Genomic DNA, 16,486 nt, shown 5'->3' on the forward strand with positions numbered 1-16,486 from the left:
TATTTTTTTGTCTGTTGAGATATTCTTCCCTTGTTGCCCGCACTTTGGGAAGGGTCTACGCTTCGCTATGAGGGGTTCTTTCTCACAGCGTAGTTCCACTTTTGCTTTTTCACTTATATGTAGACAGTGTCTGATACTGTCTTTATGATGGTGTTCTGCACCATCCACCTTATTCATTCTGCAGATTTTTCATCTTTCGCACATTGTTCCCATACTGTCACAGTTTTTGTTGGTGGCTCCGCATTGTGCCGCGGAAAAGTTTCTCCAAAGAAAACTGATGTCAGCGCCCTGGGAGGGACTTGTATGACCTCACTGACTTCATGTACGTGGACAACGTCAGGGCGGGGTTGTGTGGCGCTGTACTCCGGCACGCAGAGATGCTGCTGCAAAGAATTTTCCGGATCCAGTCTGACGCCTCGGGATATTCTAAGTTAAGGAATCTGCTGCTAGACAACGTCTCTACCAGATACATCGTTACCGAAGGTAAGTAACTCGTACAACACTGCTGAAAAAGTCTCTGGATCGAGTCTGGCACTTGGGGATATTCTAAAGGCGAGGAATCCACAATTAGATAGAGTATCTGTAAGGAAATGGGCATTAGTTATGTGACCTGCACAAGTAATGGCTCCAAAATAACCCCGTAACTGGGAACCAGATCGCCCATTATAGCGCTGGACTCTCTCTCTGGGTAAGCGGATCAATACAAGGCATACTCAGGGGAGGTGGTGTGAGCTACTAATCACCATTATCTGGCACGCAATATTTTAGCACTCAATAAATGAGTGTCCAATCTGTGCCTTTTCTTTAGAAAAGGAAAAGTACATTTATTACACACACACACACACTACTTAATGCTATGCAGTAATTTATAATTATACATAAAGCTGGTGGAAATAAATACCTTTTCTATCATCACATTTGATCCCTAAATGATTAAGGGCCTCATGTAGGTAGCGTACCAGTTACCACTTCTTAAATACCGAGCCGTACCGACTCGGTATTTAAGAAGTGGTAACTCGTATGTAGGTAATGAGTCGGTAATTTTTACCGATTCGTTACTAGTCGGTAATTACCGAATCGGTATTTACCGATTCGGTAATGAGGCATACCTTCCCATTGATGGGAAGGTATGCCTCATTACCGAATCGGTAAATACCGATTCGGTAATGGGGGGAACACATACAAGGGTGGCAGGGTGTCACATTGACACCCTGTTGCACCCCTGATTCGGCCATGTGTGCACATGTGGCACACATACATGCCCTAAGGGCATGTATGTATGCCACATTGCACACTGCTACGCGCGTTCAAATGCATTTACACATACATTCATTATTTACCACCAACTATAAGTTGGTGGTAAATACCGACTCATAAACACACACACACACTCCCCCTACATCCCGATTTTGCTTTCGGAATTTACCGAATCGGTAAAATTACCGATTCGGAAAAGTTACCGATTCGGTAACATTACCGATTCGGTATTATTACCGATTCGGTATTATTACCGATTCGGTAAATTCCGAAAGCAAAATATGTCCCCCTACATACCAATGGCCAAAATACCGGTCGGTAACGGTATAATTACCGAAAATCGGCCGTTACCGACCGGTATTTGGCTACCTACATGAGGCCCTAAGACCCCTAAAATCACAGTACCCCCCATACAATACAGGACATAACCATAGAGGAGTACGTCACTGTAAATCAGCCAGGTTTATTGGCTTTATCAATGTGGTCACACATAAAGATCAGAATCACAAGTCTTAATACATAATTCCAACACTGACTTCAGTAACCATAGTCCGTCTGCAGTCATTATAATTAATAAAGCATTGCAACCATCCCCATTCTAATTAATAAAGAAATGCAGCCTTTCATGGTAAATCATTATTCTCAGGAATAAGAACTCAAAATAAAGCATTGTAAAAACCACATCACATGTCAGTGCCTTTCTTTGACCAACTTTGACCACAAAATCTGCAGTCATACAACCAATCAATAAAGGTCTCCGCACCCTCAGGCTATACAACAGAATTTGCAGCCTTGGTTTGGGAGTGCTTGAATTTTAGCTGAGAAAGCCATAGGGGTCATCTTTTCTTGGACCCTTCAAACTTACAGTCACCTAGTAAAACTTTTTTGGGGGCGGAGTGGGAATATGATGATTCTGGATGACCAATTTCAATTGGGTGCACACGTTTCACCCCAGTTTGATATCTCCCTGGACATTTTAGGCCGAAGCAAAACTGCATCCTAAAGCACATTTCTTCTTATGTACATAATAGTGTCATTACAGACAAAACAGTAACCCATACTGACTTTAGCCATGAGTGTCCACTAATATTATAAGGTCTGCCCAAGATCAGTGTCTAACCTTGCAGAGTCCTGTGTGCTTTTACTGGGCTGCGCACAGTGGTAGTCTTCCCAAATGTGCACACGTTTGTTCATGTGTAACCACCCAAGTGCCTCTTACCCTTTGTAGCAAAGTGCCCCGTTTTGCCAAGGTCACCCCACTTTTTGCCTGGTAATTGATGCAATTTTGACCGAAGTGCCCTGAGTTCCTGCTATCCAGTTCTCCAGTGCCGGATCTCTTTCCCTAAAACTGTACAATTGTTCCCCAAATAGCAATACCTTTAGCACTCCTGTAAGTCCCTAGTAAATTGTACCCTTGGTACTGAGGGCATTGGTATTAAAAAGGGTCCTTAAGGGTTGCAGCATGTATTGTGCCACCCTAAGGGACCCCTCACCACACTCATGCAGACTGAAATTGCAGATTGCGTGACATGGTGCAGACAAAAGTGAAGACATGACATGGCACACCTCCTGTGTGCCATGCCTGCAGATAATGCAGATAATGCATGCAATATATCTTAGTCACCCCCACAGCAGGCCTTACAGCCCTAAGGCAAGGTGCATTATATTACATGTGAGGATAAGCTCCTGAGAAGTCCTGGTCGATTCTTGGGCATTACCAGTGAACAGGGAAGCCATCTTGAGTATATGTAGTGGGCACTGGTGAATAAGAATTTCCCAGCTACATGATGGCTTCACTGAAACCAAGGATGTTTTGGTATCATCTCATATTAATAAACCCACAATGATTCCAGTGATGGATTTAATTCATACCCCGAAACCTACTAGTCCACCAGTGTGTTGGCTTATTGGTCCGGTCCAGCCTTACACCTCAGACGTGTTTCTGCCCCCCCCCCCCCCCTCCCCTTGGAGGTCAGAGCCCTGCTCTCAGATGTCAAGAACAATGCCTGCTCGGGATGTTTAGCAATCAGCATATCGAGGCGGAGGCTTTGAAGGCCATGCGCCTTTGATATGCAACCCCAGCATCGTCCAGACCTAGAAGATGCCATCCCCTGAGGCCCATTTGGCACAAGGACAGGCAGGAAATCAGTTTGCAAACTAGGCGTGGAGCACACCCAAGTCAGTCACACTCCTAAGGTGAGCTGCCTGATGTGTCCCACTCCAGGAAAATCCGCCATCTTGATGATTGCCGAATTTAGGAAAGTGGGACAGGGTTATGCCCACTTCACACCGGAAGTTGTCAAACAGGGGGCGTAGTGACCCAAAGGGTAGGTAGCCTATTGACAACTACTCTAATCCCCTGATGACTCTTAATTTAGTATTTAGGGGGCTCCCTGATGCCAGAACTTCAGATTCCACTGACTGCAAAGAAGACACTGACAAGCCTAACCTGCAAGAACTGAGGACCTCAGTGGACCTTTGGCGCCAAACCCTGCCTGGTGCACAGAGACTCAACAGTTGCAAAGACCTGACTCATTCTGCAGCTGTGCATCCTCCACAAGCCCCTAAGGGGTTGCCAGCACATCGCCCAGCAGCCAGCATCTCCTTTAGATTAGAGGAGCTACTCCCCTTCAGGCACCGACGCCCGGTTTAAGGAAGCTGCAGTCCACCGAGCAGTAGCCTCCCAGGAGAAGGTCAGCACACACAAGGGGGCTAGATCTGTGTTCCTGGTAAGCCTGAAGACACCAGAACCTCCACAAGCTCTCCTGCACCAATACCCGGGTTACCGGATCCTTGCCGCAACCAGCGCTTATAGAAAGTCCAACCTGGATTCTGATATCACTAACAACCAGCTGCTGTGGGACGTCTGCACCGCAGAGGCCAGCACTGAGAGTGGCTCAGCTGTCCTATCTTTGTTTCCTTTGTTAGTCCTGGCCTCAAACCAGTGTGCGCCTTGACACACGAGAGCTAGCTGACCACAAACTCCCTACACCTGTGCCCCCTGGCATAAAGAAACCGACTGCTCCCCTGTGCTCCCAAGACCGTTACGACCCGAGCCCCCTGTTGGAAGTTCCAGGACATGGCCCCAAATCCCCCCCTTGCAACCTATTTCCAGTAGGCCCCCCTTCCTATCTACCACGTAGAGTGCAAGGCTACCAACCCATCCAGCACCTCTGCACCCAGACGCACCAGGGCAGATACGTCCAATCTGCTGATGGAACTTTGGTCCTTGCCCGCCCTACCACATCACAACCGAAAGTGGTCCCACAGAAACTCCATGGAAGTATTTGTATACAGTTATTGTTTTTTCTCCCATAGGGAAGCATTACGTGTAAAAACGCACTGTTGATTAACATTGCTAAACTTGTAGAGTCTATTATAAAAAAATACTTAACCTGATAACAAAGTTCTTGGGTTCAAAACATATATAAAAATACCTGTTTTTCCAAAATGGGGGGTGGGGGTGTGTGTGGGACACAAGTATCTAACACTACTCTCTATTAAACCTAAGGCTGCTTGATCATGCTACCCTAGATAGAGCACCTTGGGATTGTTAGAGCAAGCCCCTGTCTACTCATAAGGGATACCTCAACTCTGCACAGCATACCTCTTTTTGGTATGCTATATACTGATCCAGCTTCCTACACCCTTGCTGTCCCACAGTGACCCTATCTTAAAATGTGGGCACAGGTGGTAACCATGCACAGTCCATTTGCCTTGTAATTACGGTGGATGAGACGGCAGTTGTGAGGGTCACCCAAAATAAAAAGTACAAAACCAGGTGATCCAAATGCAACAAATCCGGGCGGATTAAGTGGGCAGTACCTATTTTGCTGCAATATCTACAAGAAAGAGCATTACAGAATGTAAGTAACTTGTTCATGTAGTATTTCCATAGTGCAAGCCTAGCCAAAAGCAGCAGAGTGCTGTACAGTGTCAAAGGCAAAGATCAAGTCGACAAGCGGTTGAAAAGGCAGCTGGGTTGTGGGTGCGGAATAGGAAGGTTACTGCGCTATGATGTGGTGCTCCTTAAAGAGGTGTGTCTTTCATAAATTGGAGCAGCACTGTGACATTCCTGTCAGATCCTAGCTCTATAGATGAAGGTTTGTTGCATATTTCTTTTTTTGTTGCCGTATACTTTATTTCAAGTTTGATGGTGTGTGTGTGTGTATGTAAAGAGCCACCTATAAATAACATAACTTATACTGTAAATACATCATGGGGATTTGACCATTCTCATTAAGATCTTAGACCAGGTTTGTTTTCAGATAAAAACTTCCCAATGGCCATTTTCCTGCAGTGACATAAAGCAGTGAAGCTAATACTGCTCTCATGCCTGTCAGACCCAACACTTAACAAACCTGTATTTACAGTGAAAGTTAAATGTTAAGTGGAGAACACTGCTATTGGCTTAGCTTGCAAATATACATAGGCCGTGCATTGTGTTATTAGAAACCATTTAAAAAGAATTGTGATGAGTACAATTAATGCCTTCATTTTTCTAACCACCAGGAATTACTTCAGGAAGAGACTCGCCAGAAGCTAAATATGAGTAGCAGGATCAGGCAGTTGGAGGAGGAGAAGAACACTCTTCAAGAACAACAGGAGGAGGAGGAGGAGGCTAAAAAGAATCTGGAGAAACAGATAGTCACCCTGCAGGCACAAGTATGATAAAGCAGGATAATGCACGTTTATCAGACATTCCCTTGATGGTATTTTTAAATTTAACTGTGTAATTAGTCAAATGATACCTTTAAATCCTTAATGGTTGTGGTCTAAGGAAAGGACCTGTGTTGTCTCAAAAAGCTGCACATTGTAATAGTCATTTTTAACCCCGTTGGTCCCATTAAATGAGTTTTACATACAGTGTAAAGAATAATTTCACTAAATAAATTATGTAAATATGTAGGCTAATGCAAAGTGAACCCTAACCCCATTCTTTAATCTCAAATACAGATAAAGTACAAGCATTTTGTCGTTGCAATTCCAAATGATTCTGGGTTGTCTTAATTTGGCTCTAAGAGCTGCAATGTTGATGAGCAATGTCTGAATGGAAGCACGTGCTGGCTATTCGGCGATGAATGTAAAAGATTTCCCCTCGGTGCTTTGTCTCAAGGAATGCAGGGAGTTTTCTCAAATCTGTATTCCACCCTCTCTCTCTACTAAAACATATGTTTGTTTGTATGCAAATCCTAGCTTATGGAAACAAAGAAAAAAGTTGAAGATGACGTAGGGACCATAGAAGGCTTGGAGGAGGTGAAGAAGAAGCTTCTGAAGGACATGGAGTTGTTGACTCAGAAACTTGAAGAGAAGGGAATAGCCTTTGACAAACTTGAGAAGACCAAGAACCGGCTGCAGCAGGAGTTAGACGATCTTGTAGTAGACTTGGACCATCAGAGGCAGATTGTTTCCAGCCTAGAAAAGAAACAGAAGAAATTCGACCAGGTAGCCGTGATTCTCAATTTTTTGTTATTTGTATTCCAGTTTTGCTTGTGATTGAATATTAAGATAAGATCATGAAACACCCTCTTCCTTATTGCATAATTTCTGGATATAACATGACCCAGTCATGACCAAGTGATTTACACAGACCAAGAAGTTCATTCTGATTGGGGGGTGTTGCTCTGAAATTAAAGATATAAACAGGGCCATTTTGGTCCGACTGATTGGGAAATACACACTTTTCATATAGAAAAACGTGGATTTGTCTAATCTCGTTTGACTGGACAACAGAGTGTCTTTATAATTTTTGGATCTCAGTTGTTAAAATGTAAACACTTTTGCTTCCACATTGAAGAACGTGTGAGTTAATATATAGTGTAAAAGAAATATATTACCTACTCACTGGTTCTATTATTGTTGCAATTCTCATCGTATTTTAAAGGCATTTGTTGATTGCATCATAACTAGATTGATCTCTACTTGGTAGATGCTGGCAGAGGAGAAGAACGTTTCTGCACGTTATGCAGAGGAAAGAGACCGTGCTGAGGCTGAGGCAAGAGAAAAGGAGACCAAGGCCCTTTCATTGGCACGTACCCTAGAGGAAGCTTTGGAGGCCAGGGACGAGTTTGAAAGAGCAAACAAGCAGCTGAGAACAGAGATGGAGGATTTGATGAGCTCTAAAGATGATGTAGGCAAGAATGTAAGTCTACTCTGTTGCATTTGAAAGATAAAATTGCATGTTTCCCTTAAATATTTCCATTGATGTAATAAGCTTGATCTGTAGCTGTTCTCTGCCTTTGAAACACCTTAAAATGACCTTGATACCACAGCAAATATACCAAGTTTTTAGAAGTCTCATGAAAAATAAGCTGTTCAGACTGGCTTTTAGTTGACCTGTATGTAATAACAGAGATAATGCTGTCATAGGGATCTCCCACATATTCCAGGCTGTCTGCAAATTCCTTTTCTACTTCAAATATTCTAACTTGTTTCCATAATATTTACCTTGCCAATTGTCATACCTTGAAACATTTACCAAACATCTGGCGAAGCGCCAGAGATAGAAAACTACAGCCTCATTGGTACCCTTCTCATTCCTGAAACTGTCTTTCCCAACTGGCCTAATTGGTAACCAATACTTAGTTTCTCACCATGTGATTTTACTAATGCAGTGTACACATGGATTTGAAGTCAAGCTCTCTGAAGTAGCAGCAAGATGTTGTTTCGTAATATACAAAAGAAATTAAATCAAATAACCCGTTTTATTTCTCATATGGCAATCAGTGAAGGTGAAAATAAATTTTAAAGCAAACTAATGGTTACCAGTAACCTGATTCAAATGATGTGTAAAATTAGCAATTCCTAGACTAATACTATCTCGATTTATATTGATTGGTTCGTTTATCTCCAGGCCTGCCTCTTTCTCAAATGTTGTACTATTTCTGAAAATGCAGTACCCTGTATCATTGTCAATATTAATTTTATTGCATTTCCTATTTTTGTTTTTGTAAACGGGAAACCTTTACAACTAGTTATGGTTTAACAGTGGTCACCTAACCATGTCAGAGTCAAGATAAAATAAAGAGCTAAACATTGAATCTGCTTCATTTTTTAAGGTCCATGAACTTGAAAAGTCCAAACGCACATTGGAGCAGCAAGTGGAAGAGATGAGAACCCAGTTGGAAGAGTTGGAAGATGAGCTTCAGGGCACAGAAGATGCAAAACTACGCCTAGAAGTGAACATGCAGGCCATGAAAGCACAGTTTGAAAGAGACCTTCAAACTAGAGATGAGCAAAATGAGGAGAAGAAAAGAATGTTGGTTAAACAGGTATGCCTGCAGCAGAAAATCCAAATCCTGAACATCATTGTATTAGATTAGATTTATATTACATTTCAGCAGTGTGGAATTTGCAACAGCAGGATGGACCAGGATTCTCTATCATGGTATCTTCAGATGTTTTTAAATACCGTATATCTCCACATGTGCAATCTCAAACCAGTTTCGTAACAGTGAGAAACTCTCCAAACAAATCAAAACATAGTGCCTACATATAACATTTGCTTTCCATATTTCGCCATCTAATACAAATGTACAAGAAAAAATCATTCCAAAATTGACATGCACTGGTATAGCCAGTAAGCCTTCCTTGAATTCTGAGTCCAACTAGCCTGTTTCACTTTTAAAAAAATAATAGAATGCTTTCTGTGTACATTGCAGCTGTAAGATACAGATATAAGATCAGATTTACAAAGGGTTTTTGTGGTCCCATTTTGCAATACGGAAACGTTTTTCCAGAAAGCAAAATTATTTTAGAAATAATGATTAAATCCGTTTGGCATTCCTTCCAAATTATGAGTTGGGAACCTATGTTTCTGCTAGAGACTTCTATCTGCAGAATCGATCACCTTTTGAATATTCCCCAAGCGTCAGACTGGATCTGGAATGTTAAAGTCTAGAGAGAGGTCTGTGCCTGTTGATCAATTGTAGTAAAATGGATAATAATTTCCAAAATCTAAAGTTCTTTTGTACTTTTTAAGCAAAATGTGCAGTTTTAATTATTCATTCCAACAGTACAATTACACAGAGAACAGCCGACACGTGTTTCATCTGATTGCCAGCAGGCCTAGGGCTTTTTCAAGACAAGAAAATCTTGTTGTGGTCCTATAATTAGAATAATCTGTAAACAAGTGGTCTCTGCGGTCCTGGAACTACTATCACTGGATCTGTAAACTTTTCCTTAGTACCTCTGCGTGCCGGGAGGTGGTGCCATGCGGCCCCACACTGGTGCTGTTCCACTCTGGAGGGGACATGCGGGGCCTATGTAGGTGGCATTCCTGTGCATTGACTTCAGTTCCTTTCTTTCTGCGCCTACAAGACCGCGAAGCTTCTCTCAGAGACTACTTATTTGATTTTTCTTTCAAATTAATCCTGTGTGCAGTGGATGACACCCCCTAAAATTATTGGTTTTAAACCCTGTAAAGATGGTCACAAGCAAATCTCTGTGATAGATCCCCACCAGGTCTGCCTGTGGTGTCTGGGGTTGGTTCAAGACTCCAAGACATGCAGATATAGTGCATTGATGAACCCGAAGCCCATCGGGGCACGCAAGAAGAAACTTTAAGTCACCAAGCACAAGACGACAAATCTCCAGGACTGCGCCAGGTCCCACTCTAAGGCTCAATCATGCTCCCATTACCAGAGTTGACTGAGCCGCTCCATAGGCCGGTCTTTATCACGCTCCAAGTCCTCCAGTAAGCATAAAGAACATAAGTTGGAGCGGCGTTACACTCCTTCGCACCATTTCCACTTCCCTGACGAAGTGCGTGGGCGGTGGCAACAGTCCTGTTCCCGAAGTCATCCAATTCTTCAGCAACACCAACCCAGATTGAAGAGTTACACACAGCTGTGCTCCACCTCTTCGGATTTCTACCTGCTCCCTCTTGCATTCCTTCAGGCCCCACAGAGCCTAGCAACCTTCCACCAGGGTTCGCACTCAGTGTCATCGACCCTCTGAGTCACTTCTACCCTCAGTTCCAGCCCCCAAAATTTCAGCCTCAGATACATTAAAGCTGACCTTGCCACCTGAAGAAATGGCCCCTATTGGTCTCTCAGAGGCCAACTCAACTCTGGTCTTACTTCGCCCCGAGTCACAACAGAATCCAATGGAGCATTACGCAGTTGCTTTATCACATCTCAGCCATCGTTTTTTACACTCCCTTTTTGGGACAGACAGATTAGTTCACTCTGCCCTATGCCAATGACAATTTTTTCAGGACTTGTAAGAGGCTAGTGGCCTAGATACTTTCCTAGAGGCAGTCCATTTCTCTTCTCCTGGCCCATATGCATACTGCGGCCTACGTCCTTGATCTCCACCTCCCCACCATGAAGGGGAAAACAAATGTCCTGACCTAAGTTCTGTAGCCAGGCCATACTAATGCTTCTGAGCTTATCTTTCCTTTCGGTGAAGCTTTGACGGATACCCTATTAGGGGCTTGGGCCAAGTGTTGTACTGGCCCTCCAGTTAACTGGCCACCAGAACCCATCGTCATGCTCCAGGCAACCTGGCCTTTTTGTTGCCGCACCCCTCTCCAGAGAGTCTCTTGGTGCAGGCTTCCACTATCCCCAACAATTTCCCTACCACCCCCCCCTGACAGGGAATCAAAGGGTGGAGACTTTTGGGAAATGCTTATTCTCTTCAGCCAGTTTGCCCCTGCAATGTTCTCCTGTTTGTTGGGCCATTATACTCATGACCTATGGGATTAAAAGAAACAAGTCCTCCCCAATGTTCCGGAAGACCATCTCGCAGTTCTCTCGCAGGCGATTCAGGATGGTCATGATGTGGCCAAGTTCACAATTCGTTGTGACTTGAACTCCACTGACTGTTGGGCAGGATATAGGTACCAATGTTGTCAGTTGTCGCTATGCGTGGCTGAGGTCCACTGGGTTCCCAAGCAGTGCCCAGTCCTCCCTGGTGGACATGCTGTTTGATGGGACTTGCTTGTTGAAGGACAAGGCTTTTCAAGGAAAGTAGTACTAGTCCTGCTCTCTGGGGCTTTCTACCCCGCCTCGCCAGCAACAATTCCAGTGTTCTTTTTGTGGCATTGGCCAACGCATGTTTTACCGGCGGCCTCTCCTACCCCGGCAAGGAACCCAGCAGTTTTGCAGTAGAGGCTGAGGTGCCCACCACCCTCATCAAGGTCAGCGTGCTGCTCAGTCCAAAGGTTTCCCCCTGCCCCTCCCACAGCCTCACCTGCCAACCCCCTTTAGTGTACCCTTGCAGTTTCCCAAGCTGGTGGGAGGAAGTATCCAGTCATTCTATCTCGGCTGGCAAGTGAGACCGCTAAACTGGTTGCAATCCTTCTAACGTTTTCGGTGGTCTTCTCAGCATTAACACCTTGTCCCTGATCGAGCTACGTACTCTTCTATCCAAAGTGAAATCGGTTTCTCCAATGGTTCCAGTTTTGCCTATGATGCTCGAGCGTGAGATGGAGGTCATTCTACCTGCGGTATGCAAGCTGCTCAACCTGTCATTTACATCAGGCCATATCCCCTCTTAGTCGAATCATGCCACTGTGGTACCTCAATTGAAGAAACCAACACTGGATCCAGCCAAACCAGAAAAGCTTAGGCCTATCTCCTTGGTCCGGATTTTCTCTGTAATTCCTAGAGGGTAAAAAAGCACATATGGGAGACCGTTTGTTCAGTTTTCTGGACACCAAACTGCGGAACACGCTTCCTGTTCTGAGACAGGAACGCTCAGAGCTGGTTTTTCGAAAAAAGCTCAAGACCTGGCTGTTTAAACAATCTTAAACAAGGTCTCTGTTTTCTAGCTCTGGGCAGTTCTGAAATCCTAGCGCAGGGACACTCCGAATGGTGTAACCAGGTGCTCTACAAATTCTTTTACTATTACGCCTTGCCCTTCCTTTCATCCCTGCCGCCTTTCACTGTAGCCCCAATGATTGACGGAGGACTATCTCTCTATTTTGTGACAGGAAGGGTAAGCCTTTTTGGCCAAGGAGGCTGTTGAGAGGGTGCCCTGAGGGCGACATAGTTAAACATTGCTCTCAGTCTGCCACTGCACTGACGAGCAGTTTAAAACTGTTAGCTCAACTTTGCCATTTTAATCAATAGCAAAGCCCAAACTCTCTTTCTAGTATGTGTACGTCACCCCTACAGCAGGCCTAGCAAGTCATAAGGTAGGGTGCAGCATATTAAAATAGTAGAACTTGTGTTTAACATGTTCTGGCAGTAAAAACCCGAAATTGTTTTTAATAGGAGAGAGACTTTTAGCCTCATTAGCGAGCAGAGAGTTACACGCTGAACCCCTCAGCTGTGCTAACTTCTGGATGGGATCTCAAAGTTGGTACTTCAAGGTATCAAACAACTTGTTACCTTGAGCCTGACTTGATGTCCAATTTGAAATGTATGTAACTGGTTGCCACATGCAACTTTTAGAAAGTTTTCACTTTGTTTCCCACTTTTCCAGTGGCCATTTGCTAAGGCTCACCATAAGACAGCCTTCTGCCGGCCTGGGGCTTCGTGTGAACAACTTCCAGGGCAGGTAGCAATAAAGGCCTGCCACTCCTGGCACTCCTACAGGTATGAAGCCACACAGGGGTTTCCAAAAGGAAGCTTCAAAGGGGAAGCAACCTTTGAAGGGAAAATGGTGAACACACCAGAGTGGAGCTTCTCTGTTCAGGTAGACTGGTTGGGTTTGGGTACACAGAGGGAGAAACACTGCTCAAACTGTTTTCCATGGGAGTGTAGTTCACGGGTAGCCACAACTCTGGGGTGGGCTACACAGCTCCACACACCAAGAGGGTCTCAGCATCTTGGGGGTGGGCAGAATAGAGCACCCTCTGATAGGTAAATGCCACACTTCATCAGGCGGGAGGGAACTTAGCTCATTAACTAGTGAGCGCAACCTCCCCCGAGGGCAGTTTCTGGGCATAAAAGGGGTAGCCCTGGCACCTAGAGCTCTGATCTCGTTTGACTGGAGAAAAGGACCAGAGTAGGAATGCCTGCTGACCCGGGAACCGGCAAAGAAGAGGATACACTGAAGTTGGACTGCAATTCTACTTCTTGGGCTAGCGAAGGAAAGGACGGTGCCTGCTGTGTCATGCTTGTGGAGAAGTCATCCCCCAAACTCAGCCAGAAGCAGAGACTCTTCTGTTGTCAGCTTCTTTGCCACAAAAGCTGAAGAAGCCCGCTGGGGCAAGTTGGTAGCCAAGAGCACTGGGTTGCTCTTCCTCACCATCGTGCAGCCCAAGAGACCAGGGCCTGATGCTCAAAAGGTGCATCTAAGTCTGCTGGACCCAGGAGAGTTGTCAGATTGCAGTTTCATTGTCCAGAAGGAGAGTTACCGCCAAAAGAAGATAACCGCCCTTCCAGGAGACTGGTAGCTCATTGGCAACTGGACTTCTACTGACCCTGTAAGAACTTTGAGGGATGTCGACACCTGTTGCCAGAATTACCTCACCAGGACCGTGGACTGAAGAGTAACCCAAGGAAGCCCTTGTCGACTGCACAGTATTTTCAGCATTCTTGAGCATTTTGAACATCATGTATTCCTTACAGCAGGACCACTCCATAGAGGTCAGTGGCAAGGGGCCACTGACTCTGGAACTAGACTCAAGATTTATTCCTTTGAGGAGGTAGCTGTTTTTTTGACATTGATGGTCCCCTTGACTGGCTCCCTGCTGCAGTTGTGCACTCAAAGTATCTCTAAGTAACCACATTCCAACTGGTAAAAGTTTTTCTTGAAAATATTTCTTATTCTCAAGTTGAATTTGCCAGTGCTTGTTTGTGATTAGTGAAAAGTCCTGATTTATTGTTTCTTGCAGAATCTATATCTCCGGTACCCTGCGGTGCATCTTTTTTGTTTTGGTGTCCATACATTCATAAAATCTACTCTTTATACATTGGTATTGGATGTTCGAAGCCTGTGAGCTGTAGATCACATGCTTGTGCATATATCGCCATCTAGTGTTGGGCCCGGATGTTTGCTCTTTGTTTTTGTTAGAAGAAGTCTTTGTAGTCACGAGGTAGGTGACTCCTCCTTTCGGTGACACGGATCGCGTGGTTATTAAAAAATAATTTCGATTGGAGAGCTCGTGGTAGGCCGTCGGGTCTAGCCCCTGGTTCGACCCGCAGTTGATGGAACTAACTCCTTTCAAGTTCTCCCCTCGGTGCCACACGAAATACCCGCGCACCGACTCCCCCGCCGTTGCAACCTGTGTTTGTCACCTGAATACAGTGAAGAAGACTGCCACGCGTGCCGATCTTTCTGCTCCAAAAAGATTCTAAGTGACAATTGGGCCCAACGACGCGACATGCAGAGACAATAAACAGACTCCATTCCTGACCTTTTCGGACCTGAATCGGAAGAAGAGGAAGATGGCGACCCCATCAGAGCCGATGAGGAACAGGAAGAAATCTCCATTTCCGACAACAGCTCCGACGAGGATGAAGATATCCTGCATGGACAATGTACTGTAAGTACAGTCCCTACCTCGCCCCAACTTCCACTTCCATTGATAAAGAAGGCTCCTTTTACTTCCTAATTCCAAAAAAAGGCGGCTCTCTCAGACCCATATTGGATCTCAGAGAACTAAATATTTACATACAGTCAGACCACTTCCACATGGTAACACTGCAACAGGTACTACCACTTTTGCAAAAGGGTGACTTTCTTTCTACTCTAGATTTAAAGGACGCCTACTTTCATATTCCAATCCATCCGGCTCACCGCAAATTTCTCAGGTTTGTGGTAGCAGGTCAACATTACCAATTCAAGATGCTCCCATTGGGGGTCACCACGGCCCCCAAAGTCTTCACAAAATGTCTGGCAGTAGTAGCTGCGCATGTCAGAAGACAAAGCATACATGTCTTTCCCTATCTGGACGACTGGCTCATCATAGCCAGCACATATCAGCAATGTCGCAAGCACACTTCCGTAATCATTCAGCTGCGTCACCATCTAGGGTTTTCACTCAATGTGCTGAAATCACATCTTCAGCTAAACAAAGTTCCGGATTACCTAAGAGCCACTCTGGAAACTCAAAGGGCTCTAGCGTTTCCCAATGCAAACAGAATTCGACACATTCAAGCACTCATTCTCAAATTTCAAGCCACTCAATCACTTCCAGCTCGGTTGTTTATGCATCTGCTGGGAATGATGGCATCTTGCATCATGATCGTCTCCCACGCCAGTTTACACATGCGTCCACTTCAGGAATGTTTAGCCAGTCAATGGAACCAGTCACATGGTCTATTAACCGATCTAGTGTTGGTAAGCAGCTGCACTCATCGCTCTCTGCAGTGGTGGAACACACAAAACCTGTCGAAAGGACGGCTGTTCATAGACCCGGTTCCACAGACAGTGTTAACAGAGGACGCATCTCTCACTGGATGGGGAGCTCATCTTCAACATCACACAGTGCAAGAGCTGTGGAACCCACAGCAAAGTTTGCTTCACATCAATCATTTAGAGCTCATGGCAATCTTTCTAGAGCTCAAAGCCTCTCAAGATCACCTGTCTGGCAAAGCTGTTCTAGTCCAAACCGACAACATGACAGCTATGTATTCCATACAGAAGCAGGATGGGGGTGGACACACTCTCTCCAACTGTCCCACTTAGCCCAAGACATCTGGAGCAGGGAGATTCATCACAACATTTATCTCCTAGCGGAACACCTCCCAGGAGTCCACAATCAGATTGCGGATCTCCTCAGCAGGCAAAGGTATCAAATACACGAGTGGGAATTTGCCCCTCAAGTTCTCCACCCAAACTTCCAAGCCTGGGGAGTCCCTCACATAGACCTGTTCTTAACACCCGAAAACGCAAAATGCCAAAGCTTCGCCTCCAGGTATCCACACCCATTGTCCAAAGGCAATGTTCTATGGATGAACTGGTCAGAGAGATTTGCCTACGCTTTTCCACGTCTCTCACTCATTCCATCAGTGCTTCGGAAACTCAGACAAACATCACTCTCGCTAATACTAGTGGCTCCAACATGGGCACGTCAACCCTGGTTCACAACCCTGTTGGAACTCTCTCTGGTACCACACCAAAAATTATATTTAACTCCCAGCCTCCTCACACAAAGCCATGAAGAAATCAAACACCCAGATCCCAAACAACTAAACCTCGTTATCTGGCTCCTGAAGTCATAGAGTTTGGTTATCTGAACCTTCCATCAGACTGTATGACCATTATTAGAGAGGCTAGAAAGCCTACCACAAGGGCCTGCTACGCAGCCAAATGGAAGCGTTTTGTTTTCTAT

At 45.0% G+C, this 16,486-nt stretch overlaps 1 protein-coding gene across 4 annotated transcripts in view; it reads left to right on the forward strand.

Moving 5' to 3' along the window:
* MYH10 (myosin heavy chain 10) overlaps window positions 1-16,486 on the forward strand; it is a 1,171,079-nt gene that overhangs the window by 975,214 nt on the left and 179,379 nt on the right. For all 4 annotated transcript variants that reach the window (XM_085616842.1, XM_085616841.1, XM_085616843.1 and 1 more), the window contains 4 exons: window positions 5,770-5,922; window positions 6,454-6,702; window positions 7,187-7,399; window positions 8,316-8,528. In XM_085616842.1, coding sequence (XP_085472968.1) covers window positions 5,770-5,922; window positions 6,454-6,702; window positions 7,187-7,399; window positions 8,316-8,528 — 828 coding nt within the window. The remainder of the gene's footprint in view (window positions 1-5,769; window positions 5,923-6,453; window positions 6,703-7,186; window positions 7,400-8,315; window positions 8,529-16,486) is intronic.

The sequence above is a fragment of the Triturus cristatus genome, chromosome 7, assembly GCF_964204655.1.
Source record: "Triturus cristatus chromosome 7, aTriCri1.1, whole genome shotgun sequence".
In the NCBI taxonomy this organism is placed as follows: Eukaryota; Metazoa; Chordata; class Amphibia; order Caudata; family Salamandridae; genus Triturus; species Triturus cristatus.